Genomic DNA, 16,240 nt, shown 5'->3' on the forward strand with positions numbered 1-16,240 from the left:
TTTTTTTGAGCAGTGTACTTATCATATAATACACAATACAAAATCCAACTTTTCAGCTATGGTTCAGTGCCTGTAAACCAAACCATCCTGCTTCATCATAAAACAAAAATCTAAAAGTGTCATGCCAGCCCACCACCAGGGCTGAGAGTTTCTCGGTTATTGTACCCTGAAACAAAAGACCCTCCACAGATGAGAGACTTAAGGGCCACCCAACCTTTCGTTCTCAAGAGAGCGCACTTTATCCAGGTCACCCATGATGCTCCTATATACCGTCTCCACTGGGAGGACTTTAGAACCCGTCAACACTAGACACCGCACATGGAAGAAAAATATATTTTAAATATATGTAAAAAAAACATTCTTAATATATTTCTTTCAAATATATTGACATATATTTGAAATACTACAATTTTGGCCGTTTTGAATATATTTCAAAAATATATTGCAATATATTTGTGGATATATTTTTCAATACATGTTCCAATGCATGCTGAAACATATTTTAAAAATATATTTAGGCATGCATTGTGAAATATGCTGTGAATATATAATAGAATATATATCACATGCATTTATAAATGTATTTAGTAATATATTACTGTGGCCATAAATATATTTCAAAATGTATTTTGGAAGACATTGTGAAATATGCTGTGAATATGTTCTAGAATATATATTACATGATTTTATAAATGCATTTAGTAATATATTAATTTGGCCATAAATATATATCAAAATGTATTTTGGAATGTACTGTGAATATGTTCTGGAATATTATGTTAAATGTACAGGGTGGGCCATTCATATGGATACACCTTAATAAAAATGGGAATGGTTGGTGATATTAACTTCCTGTTTGTGGCACATTAGTATATGTGAGGGGGGAAACTTTTCAAAATGAGTGGTGACCATGGTGGACATTTTGAATCCAACTTTAGTTTTTTCAATAGGAAGAGGGTCATGTGACACATCAAACTTATTGGGAATTTCACAAGAAAAACAATGGTGTAACTTTATTCTTTCATGAGTTATTTACAAGTTTCTCTTTGTTTACAGCTATTGACATGTCGCCGAGGTTAACACTTGAGGAAAACAACATCCAATATATACCCCAACCGTGGGATGATTACTTGCTCAAGTAATAAAAGCCTTTGGCAATACTAATACAAAATATATAAAACCTACATAGAAAATGCCAGACCGCTTATACCAAGTAAATTCTTTATTACAAAAAATCACAATTAAATACATGCATGATTAAAAGAATTGGTGCAGGAGAGAAAAACGACATCACTGGAGGAAACATACAGTGGGCACAGGTCCCTGTTGTCACGACCATGGTCATGGTCGTGACTCAGGATCCGCATGCAGTTGCCTGCGGTTTGGTTTTATTGTCAACCACATGGTGAGGGCTGCTGGTATGTTGCCTCACGTGTGGTTGCCGCTGGCAACATGATTTGGTACTTGGCAGTATAGCAGCCTGAGCTGTTTCTAGGCAGCTTGCTGTTAAGTGCATGCGGTTACACCTGGTTGGGTGTGTGTGTATGTATGCACTTTGTATGTCTGGTGTGCACGAGGTTTATGTAGGTGTGCACTATGACACTTCCCTTCGCTGTGGCTGCCCGTGGCAACGTTTGGTATTGTGTATATGTGGTGGCAGTGTCTCGGCCTTCTGGCTGTCTCCCAGGACATGGTTGCCACGCATGTCGTTGCCTGTGGTAACAGCTGCAGTGTGATGTTTGTTTGGACACTTCCCCTTTAAGTGGCTTTTTCTCTTGCCTGGTGTAGGAAGGGTTAACTCCCTTCTTACTTTGTGAACACTGGGTGTGTGTCTGGGTGTGGCCACTTGGGGCTATTTAGCTCCTGCTGGATGCCAGACTCTGAGGGGTACTTCAGCCATGGTTAGCTGGAGTCTTCCTCCTGGTTTATATTCCATCTGCCAGTGAGGGCCACCCTTGTGGTCAGAAATTACGTTACATGGTGTTATGAAGGTGTGTGTGTGTGGTCTCATTGTTATTGCAGCTTATGGTCCTGGGTTCCTGTGTGATGTGTGGTGTGTGCTGTGTCCGTTTGTGTTCTGGAACAGCAGCACTGGCACATGGGTTCCAGGCTTTGTTGTCTGTGGCAGGTGAGTGTTGTGTTTGTTGCATTTACCTGCCATTGCCATAAGTTCTTTCTGTTCCCCTTGTAGCTTGGCCACTTTAGACTCCTGTTTCTCCGCGTCCAGGAGGAACGGGCTGTCTAGCCAGCTCCTAGCTCAGGGATCGGCGGAGGGTCAGTAGGGATCCGAGGTTCCTGAGCATGAGCCCTCCTACCTTCAAGGACGGCTCATGCAGTTAGGAGTCAGGGTCAGATTAGGGAATCTTTAGGAGGTGACCTGCTCCCTAATTCTGTGGTACTGGCCAAGTAGCGACCTTCCATCTTCTGGCATCGCACGGCTGAGGGTTTTCCCATCCTCAGCCGTGACACCTGTTTATCCAACATGATTATTTACTAAAGTGCATAATAGAATTCAAATGAAAGCAGGAACATAGGACAATTACCCATACTGTGTCTCCTCCAGGATGGCGCCAACCCCAACGCGCGTTTTGGCGTACCTTCGTCTGGGGGTAGCATCACCACTGGAGGACATTATATATGAGTGTCAACCAATCACTACATACCAGTTACTTGCTGGTCTATTCGTCACCGCGGTTGCACCGGAACTAATCTATGGTATTGAATGCCAGCATCCAAAGGAACACGTGACCTATTTGGATCACCTGATCCTCGTATAGTCACGTGGTCCCGATGACGTCACTTGAACGCGCGCAGAATTGTCACGGCCCCGCGATTTCATCCTGACTTGTTATGTATGATTCAAAATAATGGCAGGACGATCATATTATCATACTTATATAGTGAAGCGACACAGACACATAAATTCAACACGATTATAGAAGTGTGTGAGAGTATACAGAAAACCAGAAAAAATGGAAAAAATGGATAGATCGATGGCCACCTTAGTTTAAATAGAGTCAATGCAGAAACATAGATTCAGATGTGGTCCATAAGAGTAGGTCACCCGTATCCACCATGAATACAAAACAAAAGACTTAAACATATATGTGAAAGCATCTGAGTACGTGATTGTACATCCACATATATGTCCATTACCACATTATAGACCAAATTGTGTTCTAAATCAAAACAAATAAATATATATATATATATATATATATATATATATATATATATATATGCGTGTGTACCTCAATTGCATGATACTACAAATCCTAATTTCACTAATACCCGTGATAATTTTAAATATATGTGTCCCAATTACGTGATATTATGAATCATAATTTCATTAATAACAGTGATGATTTTATAAATTGGTGATCATACCATATTAAAGTGTGTGAGTGCATTTACAGCATTGTATAAAAATCCATTAGAAATACAGTGCCTCACAAAAGCTATTATATCCTATCCACACACCAGATTATATAAGGGGACAAGAAACCAATGTAGAGTAGGGAAAGAGGAAGGGAAGACAAAGGGAAGGAAGGAGAGGGAGGGGGGGAGGGGGGAGAGGGGGGGGAGGTAGGAACAACATTAGGAACAAGGAAAAAGGGGAAAAGAATACCAAAAATTGGGGAGGTTGAAGGCATGGGCCTACAAATCAGGACCATGTTGGCCAATCTATTGCCAGTATATATTCTGCGTAGGCCTGTTTTCTACTCCAGTCATTACACACTCGTGTCACCACATCGTGTCTCCCAATGCGCATGCGCCGAGGATGCGGACCGGGAGTCACGAGGTGGGGACATTAAAACAAAACAGTGATGACCCTAAAAGATAGGGGGTTAAAGTGGGTTAAAACATAGTTAAAATACAAAATACACGGAAAAAACACAGAAAAAAACCCTTTTGGGTGTGGGGACCCATGTGACCCATTAAACCTACAAAAATGGGGAGAAGCCAGTGGACTCATTTAGGCCGCCCGGGTGCAGTGTATTCAGTTTCCAAATCCACTTACACTCGAGTTGTCCCAATCTTTTTGTTATATTACCGCCCCTAATATTTTTCATGACACAATCAATCGCCCACACCGTCAAATGCACGGAATTGTAGCCGTGATATGTCTTGAAATGTCTCGCAACCGGTTTTAAATTGCACAGATCTTCTTCATCGGTTGCTGCCATTATATCTCTAACATGTTCTCGAACTCTCACCTTTAACTCTCTTGTGGTTAAACCCACATAAATTTTTGGGCAAGAACATTTTGCATAATACACGACTGCCGTACTCGTGCATGTGAGACATTGTGTTATTTTAAAGGTTCTCGTATTGGTTGTGTCATCAAAAGAGGTTGCCCTCTCCATATTAGGACATGCTATGCATTTCCCACATGGGACAAAGCCCCACTTGGGCTTTCCTATTCCTGGAAACAATGGTTGGTTTTGTTTTGCAAACAGGCTACGTACAAGATGGTCTTTTAAATTTTTGGATCGTCTGGCTGTTATCATGGGATATAGTGCTATATATTTTGTCAGGATGGGATCAGTCAACAATATAGGCCACGATCTTCTCAGGGCATCTTTCATCTCCATCCATCTTCCATGGTACCCTGTAATGTATCGTGTCCTGCTATCGTTGGTCCTTTGATGTCCAGAGAATAGCAAGTCCTGTCTAGAACATGTCTTTACTCTCCTGTAGGCCTTTTTAATTGCACGTTGACTATATCCACGGCTGGTGAATCTCTCCTTTAACACTGCAGCTTGTTGTTCAAATATTTCGTCCGTAGAACATATTGTCCAGTCGGAATTGAATTAATCATCTGTGGAGGATGTGATGAAGAGGCATGTAAATACGAATTCACTGCTGGTGGTTTCTTGAAAACGTTCGTCACTATACACCCATCAATACCTTTTACCAATTGCACATCCAAGAACTCAATAGATTCCCTGCTACATTTGTATGTTAGTTTAATATTCTTGCAGTTGTTGTTCAATACCTCAAAGAATTCCCCTAACTCCTCAGTACTCCCCTGCCAGATCATAAATACATCGTCGATGTACCGCGCCCAAAAAACGGCGCGGTCCATCGACATGTATTGATCTGACAGGAACAGGTCCCTCTCCCACAGCCCCAGGAACAGATTTGCGTATGACGGCGCACAGGGCGCCCCCATCGCAGTCCCCTGGAGCTGCAGGTAGAAGGAACCTCCAAAGGAGAAGTTATGTGTCAGGACAAAGGATAGAAGCTCCAGAAGGAACCCTCTACGATTGGCCTCCAGATTTCCTTGTGCAAGAAAGAAATCCACCGCCTGTATTCCATCCATGTGTCTGATGCTAGTGTACAGCGACTCAACGTCACAGGTCACCATAAGTGTGTCATCCCCCAGATGAATACCATCGATTTTCCGTAAGAAATCGGTCGTATCCTTAATATATGACGGATGGTTGGCCACCATATTTTTTAATTGGGAATCTAAATATCGTTCTACTTTCTCTGTCAAGCTACCGCGGCCTGAAATAATTGGCCTTCCAGGTGGTATTTTTGAATTTTTATGAATTTTGGGTAGCAAGTACAGAGTAGGGCCTTAGATATTACTTGGTTATCAACCACTTTCCCTAAAATTATGCAGAGATTTCTCTCAAATGCCTGTAATGGATTAAAAGTCAACTTCCTGTAGCATTCTTTCTCCCTTAATTGTCTGTAGGCCTCACGTTCATATAGATTTTTAGGCCATACCACAATGTTACCACCCTTGTCGGAGGGTTTCAAAATGTATTTTGGAATGTACTGTGAATATGTTCTGGAATATTATGTTAAATGTACAGGGTGGGCCATTTATATGGATACACCTTAATAAAATGGGAATGGTTGGTGATATTAACTTCCTGTTTGTGGCACATTAGTATATGTGAGGGGGGAAACTTTTCAAGATGGATGGTGACCATGGCGGACATTTTTAAGTCAGCCATTTTGAATCCAACTTTTGTTCTTTCAATAGGAAAAGGGTCATGTGACACATCAAACTTATTGGGAATTTCACAAGAAAAACAATGGTGTGCTTGGTTTTAACGTAACTTTATTCTTTAATGAGTTATTTACAAGTTTCTCTTTGTTTACAGCCATTGACATGTCGCCGAGGTTAACACGTGAGGAGCGGATAGAAATTGTGTTGATGTCTGGTGAATGCAGTAACCGGGTCATTGCAGCAGATTTCAATGCAAGACACTCTACGAGACCACCCATCTCCCAAGCTACGGTTAGCAAACTGCTTGCTAAGTTTTGTGAAACTGGTTGAGTGTTGGATTTGCAAAAATGTGGACGCATGAAATCTGTCTCTAATGAAGAAACATCAGTGGCTGTCCTAGCTTCATTCTGCAAGAGCCCACAGCGTATCACTCGCCGCATGTCACTGGAGAGTGGCATTAGTCGAACATCCCTTCAGCAGATATTAGCTACTCACAAATGGCACCCTTACAAACTCCAGCTACTGCAGCATCTCAACGAGGATGACCCAGATCGGCGCACTGAATTTGCAGAATGGGCAAAACAAAAATTGGAACAGGACCCTCAGTTTACGCAGAAGATTTTGTTCAGTGATGAGTCAAACTTTTATGTGAATGGTGAAGTTAACAAACAAAACCACCGCTATTGGTCTGACACTAACCCACATTGGATAGATCCCTCCAAGACTGTTGGAACAAAATGGTTGATGGTATGGTGTGGTATATGGGGTACAAAGATAGTGGGGCCATTCTTCATCAATGGAAACCTCAAGGCCACTGGATATGCGAAATTGCTACATGATGATGTGTTTCCCTCTTTATGCACTGAAGCTGGCACGTTCCCTGAGTTTTTCCAGCAAGATGGTGCACCACCACATTATGGGTGTCAGGTCCGAGCATTCCTAGATGAACAGTTTTCTGGAAAGTGGATTGGTCGTCGTGGGCCAGTTGAATGGCCCCAAGGTCTCCCGATCTGACCCCCTTAGACTTTTATCTTTGGGGTCATCTGAAGGCAATTGTCTATGCTGTGAAGATACAAGATGTGCAGCACCTGAAACTACGGATACTGGAAGCCTGTGCTAGCATTTCTCCTGCGGTGTTGCTATCAGTGTGTGAAGAGTGGGAGAAGAGGGTTGCATTGACAATCCAACACAATGGGCAGCACATTGAACACATTTTATAAGTGGTCAGAAACTTGTAAATAACTCATGAAAGAATAAAGTTGCGTTAAAACCAAACACTCCATTGTTTTTCTTGTGAAATTCCCAATAAGGTTGATGTGTCACATGACCCTCTTCCTATTGAAAAAACAAAAGTTGGATTCAAAATGGCCAACTTCAAAATGGCCACCAAGGTCACCACCCATCTTGAAAAGTTTCCCCCCTCACATATACTAATGTGCCACAAACAGGAAGTTAATATCACCAACCATTCCCATTTTATTAAGGTGTATCCATATAAATGGCCCACCCTGTAGTATAATACTGCCTGATATGTACAAGAATTTAGCTACTTCTGCAGATAAGGAACACTGCTTAGTAGGATAAACTGAGAGACTGCCAGATTGTGTGATTAACCAAAGGAAGACAATGAGATGGAGAAGCTGAGCCAAAGACTGTGTGTCACCATCCCATTGACCATAGAGACAGCCAGACGGCTAAACCACAGACCTTGGGCCACCAGCCTTTGACCAGGGAACCATCCTTCTGAGATAGAGATGTGCAGCTAGCTCAGGCCTTTCCTCAGCATGAATCATTCTTCTGCCCAGGAGGAGACTGGAAAAGCCAACTCAGTGCCTTGTCTGTATTGTTTTCCAGTTAGGTTCCTCCAGTAAAGGAGCACAATGGTTTACTGCAGACCCTGACTCTCTGGACTTTTCTCCATTGGGGTGCACCATAAGTTACCATCCCTTCCGGAGAGTGTCAACGCATGATGACACCTCGATGGTGTCCAGGGGAACCAGCAAAGCATTGGGGACACCCCAAACCCGGCCGTTGCACAAGAATTTTGCTATTATAATACTGCCTCTCTGTACAAGAATATAACTACTATAATACTGCCTCCTATGTACATGAATATAACTATACTGCCCCATATGTACAAGAAGATAACTACTCTAATACTGAAAATCCAAACAGAAGAAAAAGGAGTGTAAACCAGCTCACCAGTTACCAGAGGATACATGGACATGTAGAAAACACTGTAGATAGAGAAAATGCAGAAGGGTTCCAGCATCCAAATCTCTGCGTCTTTATTAGCAAATCACTTAAAATTCAGAACAGGAAACATGTACAGTTGGTGCGTTTTGACTAAAACAGGTAGCTTTAGTCAAGGCAATCTGTGTTAGCCAAAATACTACCTCCTATGTATAAGAAAATAACTACTATAATCCTGCGACTAATTAGCTATAAAAATAAAATTTTATTGAAACTGATATTAAAGAAACATCCAAAAAAGGGATGACAAACCTATAAAAACTAAGTGCGGTACATCCCTGGGAGATGTAAATCATGGGTATGATACTAGGAAAGATATAGGGAGATGACACTTAATAACCTGCTGAGTGGGCATCAATACATATAAAGTGCAAAGTGCAAAATGTGCAGAACAAGCCCTATTATACAACAGAGGCAGTATCACTACCCTACCAATGAATGCCAAATAGTATATAATGTATCTAAGTAACCACATACACTTACAAGAGTGTTATCTCCTCAGGAAGACCGCACACCCCTCCGCGCATTTCAGTGGAAACCAGAGAAAGGTAGCTTTCTCTGCTAGCTTCGTTTAGAGGGGTTTACGTGGCTGGTCACTTTTCATTGTTTCATGTAACCTACTTCTTGGTCTACTATAAAATTGCTCCTATGTACAAGAATATAACTACTATAATACTGCCCCTATGTACAAGAATATAACTACTATAATACTACTCCTATGTACAAGAATATAACTACTATAATACTGCTCCTATGTACAAGAATATAACTAATATAATACTGCTTCTATGTACAAGAATTTAACTACTATAATACTGCTCCTATGTACAAGAATATAACTACTATAATACTGCTCCTATGTGCAAGAATTTAACAACTATAATACTTCTCCTATGTACAAGAATATAACTACTATAATACTGCTCCTATGTCCAAGAATATAACTACTATAATACTGCTCCTATGTACAAGAATATAACTACTATAATACTGCTCCAATGTACAAGAATATAACTACTATAATACAGCTCCTATGTACAAGAATATAACTACTATAATACTGCCTCCTATGTCCAAGAATATAACTACTATATTATTGCTCCTATGTCCAAGAATATAACTACTATAATACTGCTCCTATGTACAAGAATATAGCTACTATAATACTGCTCCAATGTACAAGAATATAACTACTATAATACTTGTCATGCCCCACTCTGACGATGTGCGGAGGTCGGCCAGGATAGCAGCACGAGTTTAGTGTTTGTTTTGGAACCGTGCTGGATCCGCCTCTCATCAAGTGCACTGGGGGTCATTAGTTTAAATAGTATACCAGTCCAGTGCTCTGGGCGGATTATACTAATCATTGTGGTCTTGGAAGCTAGGAAGGAAGGTTGGCTGTCTGCTCCAGCTAAGGAAGATAAGTGTTATTTCAAGTTTGGTTGTTTTGTGTCATCTATCCCATCCAGGTTCTGTGCGAGCAGGCTGCTCCTATTTCCCTACTTCACCATCTCAGGGAATTCAGGGTTTTGTCAGCCCAGGCACGGGGACACCTCATACCTACCTTAAAGGTCTGTAGGTGGGCTGAGCAATGCAGGGAAAGAGGTCAGGGATTAGTTAGGAGGTGACCCTTCCCCTGTCTCTCGCCCAGAGCCTGGTTGGTGCATTATCTGTTAGACTGAGTGCACGCCCGCCGTGACAATACTGCTCCTATGTACAAGAATATAACTACTATAATACTGCCTCTTACGTACAAGAATATAACTACTATAATACTGCTCCTATGTACAAGAATATAACTACTATAATACTGATCTTATGTACAAGAATATAACTACTATGATATGCTCCTATGTACAAGAATATAAGTACTATAATACTGTTCCTATGTACAAGAATATAACTACTATAATACTGCTCCTATGTACAAGAATATAACTAATATAATACTGCCTGCTATGTACAAGAATATAACTTATATGTACAAAAGCAATCAAGAACATTATTAAGTATAGCAGCAAGTCATAAAATAGTAACAGAAGGCCAAATCCATGGTGCACTTCCTACAGGCTGCCGATCAGTGGGTTATCAGTTCCCGTACTACTTTAGGATATGATCTGTTGTCTATAGAGTAGCAGGAGGTGTTGTAGATTTATGAGACTCTTCATAAGTTTGTGGATGTGTGATCCCCCAAAATGGTCTCCTTAAAGGATTCCATGCTTACTGTATGTACTAGGAGCGTCTGTGGTGCACAAGGGAAAATATGTTCATTCAACGGAAGGAGAGTTGGCAAAAAGACAAATTCCAAGCCAAGACACCTGCTCAGTTTTCCACAATTAGCAGATGACCTGTGAGCCAACAGGAAAGAGGATAACATTACTGATAAACAGGGGTATAAAGAACCTTTTACTGGTCCATAGGAAACATTACTGGGTGACCATGAAGACCCTTATAGTCCTGTCCATTCTGAGCCTTGCTGGTGGGTTAGTTTAAAGTTAGGTCCTACAGTGGCCAATGCAAGCTAGGAAGATCTAGATAGACTGTAGATTTTGGAAATCTTAATTTCTATGCTGGTTCAGTTTTGTAAATGTTACCTTTAGTTTGAATGTTTTAGGGCACGTATTTATATTTAGACTGCACTACTTAAAGCTTAATGTTTTTCTTTTCAGTGGCAACCCCTTTTGAGGATGATGATAAGATAGTTGGGGGTTATCCTTGTAGTCTGCCCTATCAGGTGTCTCTTAACGCGGGCTATCATTTCTGTGGAGGAATCCTGATAAACGAGCGATGGGTAGTGTCTGCTGCTCACTGCTATAAATCGTAAGTACTTTGAAGAATTATAGACCATGCCAAAAATTCTTGTAGGCTACGAAGGCAAAAGGACATACTTAATATTATTGAAAACCAACCATTCCCCTTAAGTCAAAGATCCTGGACTTGTGTAATACCCTAGAGTGGCATTACCATTACTATATCCTGCTACTGTCTTTAATAATGTCATGTGTGTATTTATTCCAGTTCCTCTTACACTGTGCATTTATTGTTCTGCTATGTAACTGTTATTTGTTGTACTATATGTTGTATGCCTGGTTCATCAGCAGGTGGCAGCGTATATGGCATAGAGATCTTTAGATAGAATGGAATTTAACATTCCATTCTCCATCTTTTGGGCAGAAGTTGGCTAGTCCTGCCTCCTACCAAAGGAATGGGTGCAGGAAGTGTTTAGTCAGTCTTGTGTTGGAAGCAAATATGTCAGCGAGGGGAAGGCCCCCCACCTGCATCATAAGTCTCTCCAGAGGGAAGCAGCTCACAGAGCACCATGACTGCTTACAGATTTACAGACAGAGTGTCACGAGTGGGTCAACGGCCAAAGGCACCCAACTCTAAAGGTACCAGAATTGCTGCAGAGTCCAGCTACTAGACTAAAGCAGAGAAGGAGAAAATAGAATATACAAGTTTGCCTGCCAGTTATCCCAAAACCTGCTGGAACCAAGAGAAAGACAGAATATTGTCTAGATGCAAGTTTAATCAAGTAAAGCTGTTGGACTTTATAAAAGTCTGTACTCGACTATTTCTCTACCTTTACCATTACTCTCAAGTTATTGCTTCGGAGTGTAACCCTGGGGAATGACGCTATTCATGTAGGAGCACCATGACACATACAGAAAACTATTGAGGCTGCACCACACCACTCACCATTCCAATAAACCTGGAACACGATCGGCCATGGGAAGGTGGCACGTTGCACTTGCTTCAAACTTCAAAGAGGTATTCAGTTGGAGAGGCCATCATGTTATGATCAGTGAGGGTCCAACCTTTGTGACCACCATTAATCCTGGGAATGATGGGGCCACCTCACCCATAAAGCGATTACAGAGCATGTCAAATTTTTGGTACGGTTTGATGTCCTAAAGACTTCACATAAATTGAAAACTTCCCATTCCCATTTAAATAAAATTTCCTGAAGTTTCCCAGGACTTTTAAGAGGTATTCATTTTGGAGAGGCCATCGTTTTTATGATCAGTAAGGGTCCAACCTTTGTGACCACAACAAATCCTGAGAATGATGTCGCTGTAGCACCTATAAAGCGCTGCAAACTTTTCTCAGTCTTCCCCTGAACAGCAGCATTCCTGACCACCTGGCCGTACAATTAAGTGAATTGGATCGGACACTTTATACTTAACAGTACAGAACCAGAATGACAAGGGCCAGGTTATTATAATTAGGCCAAAAACACTAGTGGTAAGGGCTATCTAAAAATGGGAATTCTGGAAAACACCTTTATTTCTGGGTTTCAAGACTGTTCTTTTGGCATCAGTCGGGACTTGGGAGGCATACAGTATGTCAGAGTAATTTTTTCCTAATTGTATACAATACTATAGTCTACTATACTTTTCTGTATATGGGCATCTCATTTTTTTTAAAATCAGTGGTCAAGTTGTATATGTCAGAGTCTTCCGATGTATACCTCAATATATCTTGGAAATGCATTGTGAAGTAGAGTCTTTGTTGATTATCCCAGCATAGTGTCAAGTACATGTGTGCCTGATGAGTGCAGGTCAGCTATTCACAGCTATATTCACATGACCGAAGTCCACTCAGAAGACTTTTCCTTCTTAAAGACCATTATCTAATGCAACTTTGGGTGATTGTCTCTGTAAAGTGAGGTTTTTAATTGGTTATTCCCCTTTAACTTCATAAAGTTATTTAGTGACGTTTATACCTGGCCACATTTATGCAGTATGAAGTACATGCGTACTGACCTTTAGGCGGGGCTGGAAAATAGAAAACACTTAGTTTTGTAACAGAGAGCTCAGTCTTGCTACCATCACCTCTCCATGTTGGGCACTGCTCGCTGGAGCCTGCCCGTTTGTCCAAACGACTCTCGGTGACGGTTTTTTCCTTTATCTTTTTATATCTTTGTGTATATATTATCATAGTTTAGTAACTCTTCATGCACCTAAGTCATGTTAAGTCTATTTTTTCCAGAACTTCTGATCTCCCCATAATACAGTCTCAAAGAAGTTTTATTGCCAATTGTCTAATTGAGATCTTCCATGAGAAACCTCATCAGATGTAACCTTTAACTCGTCAATGCTCTAATTTTCTCTCTTTCAGAAAAATTCAGTCCAGGATTGGAGAAAATAATATAAGAGTTTCAGAGGGAACAGAACAGTTCATTGACTCTGAAAAGGTTATTCGACACCCAGAGTATAACTCTCGCCTGATTGATAATGACATCATGTTGATCAAGCTTTCAGTGCCAGCCCAGATGAATAAAGCAGTGCAGCCCATCAGGCTTCCCGAAAACTGTCCACCTGGAAGTAGCCCATCTGCAGGAACCATGTGCCTAGTGTCTGGCTGGGGCTATACCGGGCGTAAGTTTACACCTTAGAGAAAGAAGGTTATGATTTATTCTTAGGCTCCATTCACACGTCCGCAAAATGGGTCCGCATCCTTTCCGCAATTTTGCGGAAAGTGTGCGGACCCATTCATTCTCTATGGGGACGGAATGGATGCGGACAGCACACAGTGTGCTGTCTGCAGCCGCAATTGCGGAGCGCGCCCCCGATTTTGGGTACGCAGCTCCGCAAAAAGATAGAGCATGTCCTATTCTTGTCCGCAGCTTGCGGACAAGAATAGGCATTTCAATGGGGGTGACGGGCTGGTGTGTTGCGGACCCGCAATTTGCGGGTCCGCAACACATCACGGACGTGTGAATAGAGCCTTATAGTGATTAATATAAGCATTTCAGGATTCCATTCTCCAGCAAAACATTCAAATAAAAGTCACACAACTCCTATAATAGGCTAATTTCTCCTGCAACTTTTTGCCTTGGGCACTGACAGAAGTCATACCATTATCTTCAGATTGTGGGTTTACAATTAAAGGTTACATATCAATATTAAAGCTGCATGCAGGTAACACAGGTTCACACCATTGACAAAAATAGTTGAAAGGAACAGATCAGCTCCTCCTCCTTACACAGTAATCTTTGCACACAGAGCACAATAAACCTTAAAAATTATTTTTTTTTCCAGTTTTTCTCATGTAATATACTGTGTTTATTTTCTAGTTGTTAACCCAGACATCCTGCAGTGTGTGGATGTTCCTGTTGTATCTGAGGCAGATTGTAATAGATCCTACCCAGGAGAGATTACAGACAACATGATCTGCCTGGGCTATCCAGAAGGTGGAAAGGACTCCTGTCAGGTACTCTGAAATCCCCATAACATAGTTTCATATACGATGCATGTGAAATTTCAACATGTAGTATGACACTCCAGAGCTGCACTCAGTATTCTGCTAGTGGATTCACTGTGTACATACATTACATGACTTATCCTCTACTGAGAGTTACATCCTGTATTATACTCCAGAGCTGCACTCACTATTCTGCTGGTGGAGTCACCAAGTACCGACATTACTTATCCTGTACTGATCCTGAGTTACAATCCTGTATTATACTTCAGAGCTGCACTCACTATTCTGCTGGTGCAGTCACTGTGTACATACATTACATTACATATCCTGTACTGATCCTGAGTTACATCCTATATTATACTTCAGAGCTGCACTCACTATTCTGCTGGTGCAGTCACTGTGTACATACATTACATTACTTATCCTGTACTGATCCTGAGTTACATCCTGTATTATACTCCAGAGCTGCACTCACTATTCTGCTGGTGCAGTCACTGTGTACATACATTACATTACATATCCTGTACTGATCCTGAGTTACATCTTATATTATACTTCAGAGCTGCAGTCACTATTCTGCTGGTGGAGTCACTGTGTACATACATTGCATTACTTATCCTGTACTGATCCTGAGTTGCAATCCTGTATTATACTCCAGAGCTGCACTCACTATTCTGCTGGTGGAGTCACTGTGTACATACATTACATATCCTGTACTGATCCTGAGTTACATCCTGTATTATACTCCAGAGCTGCACTCACTATTCTGCTGGTGGAGTCACTGTGTACATACATTACTTATCCTGTACTGATCCTGAGTTACATCCTGTATTATACTCCAGAGCTGCACTCACTATTCTGCTGGTGCAGTCACTGTGTACATACATTACTTATCCTGTACTGATCCTGAGTTACATCCTGTATTATACTCCAGAGCTGCACTCACTATTCTGCTGGTGCAGTCACTGTGTACATACATTACTTAATCTTATCCTCTACTGATCCTGAGTTACATCCTTTATTATACCCCAGAGCTGCACTCACTATTCTGCTGGTGGATTCACCATGTACCAACATTACTTATCCTGTACTGATCCTGAACTACAATCCTATATTATACTCCAGACCTGAACTTACTATTCTGCAAATAAAGTCACTGTGTACATCTCATTACTTTATTTTCTGTTTATAGGGTGACTCCGGTGGCCCAGTGGTTTGCAATGGAGAACTGCATGGAGTAGTGTCCTGGGGTTATGGATGTGCACAACCCAATTATCCCGGTGTCTACGCCAAGGTCTGCAACTTTGTTGACTGGATTAATGCAGTTATTGCTAACAATTAAAGTACAACACAAAAAAGAAATATAATTCATGATTTTTAATGTACAGTAAGACTTTATTCTGTTCTCTACAATAAACATTCACTGCTTATCATTATTGGTCCAAGACTCCATAGTGTGATTACACAGTAGTTCCTTCAATTGCCTTGAAAATTGGTATATAACATCCTCTAGTCTCCTAGGGTTTTGAATTGTATGACAGTTGTCTATGGGTGGTAGTAGTGGCACATGTGTGGCATTAATAGTGTTGGCAGTAGGAGATTAGTAGCGAGCAGCAGCAGCCATATGGTACATGTGCAACTCGCCGCCCCCCAGGGCCGATTACGTCATAGGCTTAGTTGGAAATGCCGAATGGTGTAGTGTGGCCTATATGTCTCTTTATGTGTCACGGTGCTCCTACCTGGATACAGCAGGACCCCAGGCTTTGGCTCCATCGCACTAAAAAGGGGAATAATTGAGGGATGAAGGAAAAAATA

General features: G+C 41.3%; 2 protein-coding genes across 10 annotated transcripts in view; both read left to right on the forward strand.

Moving 5' to 3' along the window:
* The window catches only part of LOC121006028 (M1-specific T cell receptor beta chain-like), a 961,123-nt gene that overhangs the window by 734,300 nt on the left and 210,583 nt on the right, over nt 1–16,240 (forward strand). The window lies entirely within an intron of this gene.
* Nucleotides 10,661–15,767, forward strand: LOC121006035 (anionic trypsin-2-like). The gene is made up of 5 exons (XM_040438931.1): nt 10,661–10,700; nt 10,891–11,041; nt 13,340–13,599; nt 14,298–14,434; nt 15,618–15,767. Exons 1-5 carry the CDS (start codon nt 10,661–10,663, stop codon nt 15,765–15,767), a joined length of 738 nt encoding a protein of 245 aa, XP_040294865.1.

The sequence above is a fragment of the Bufo bufo genome, chromosome 6 (genome assembly GCF_905171765.1).
Source record: "Bufo bufo chromosome 6, aBufBuf1.1, whole genome shotgun sequence".
Classification (NCBI taxonomy): Eukaryota; Metazoa; Chordata; class Amphibia; order Anura; family Bufonidae; genus Bufo; species Bufo bufo.

What these genes read in the sequence shown, in the direction of transcription:
- LOC121006035 (XM_040438931.1), top strand. Translation starts at nt 10,661, where the DNA reads ATGAAGACCCTTATAGTCCTGTCCATTCTGAGCCTTGCTG. An exon ending in GTCCATTCTGAGCCTTGCTG is followed by an intron (nt 10,701 to 10,890) that starts GTGGGTTAGTTT and finishes TTTTCTTTTCAG; the next exon opens with TGGCAACCCCTTTTGAGGAT. An exon ending in GCTGCTCACTGCTATAAATC is followed by an intron (nt 11,042 to 13,339) that starts GTAAGTACTTTG and finishes TCTCTCTTTCAG; the next exon opens with AAAAATTCAGTCCAGGATTG.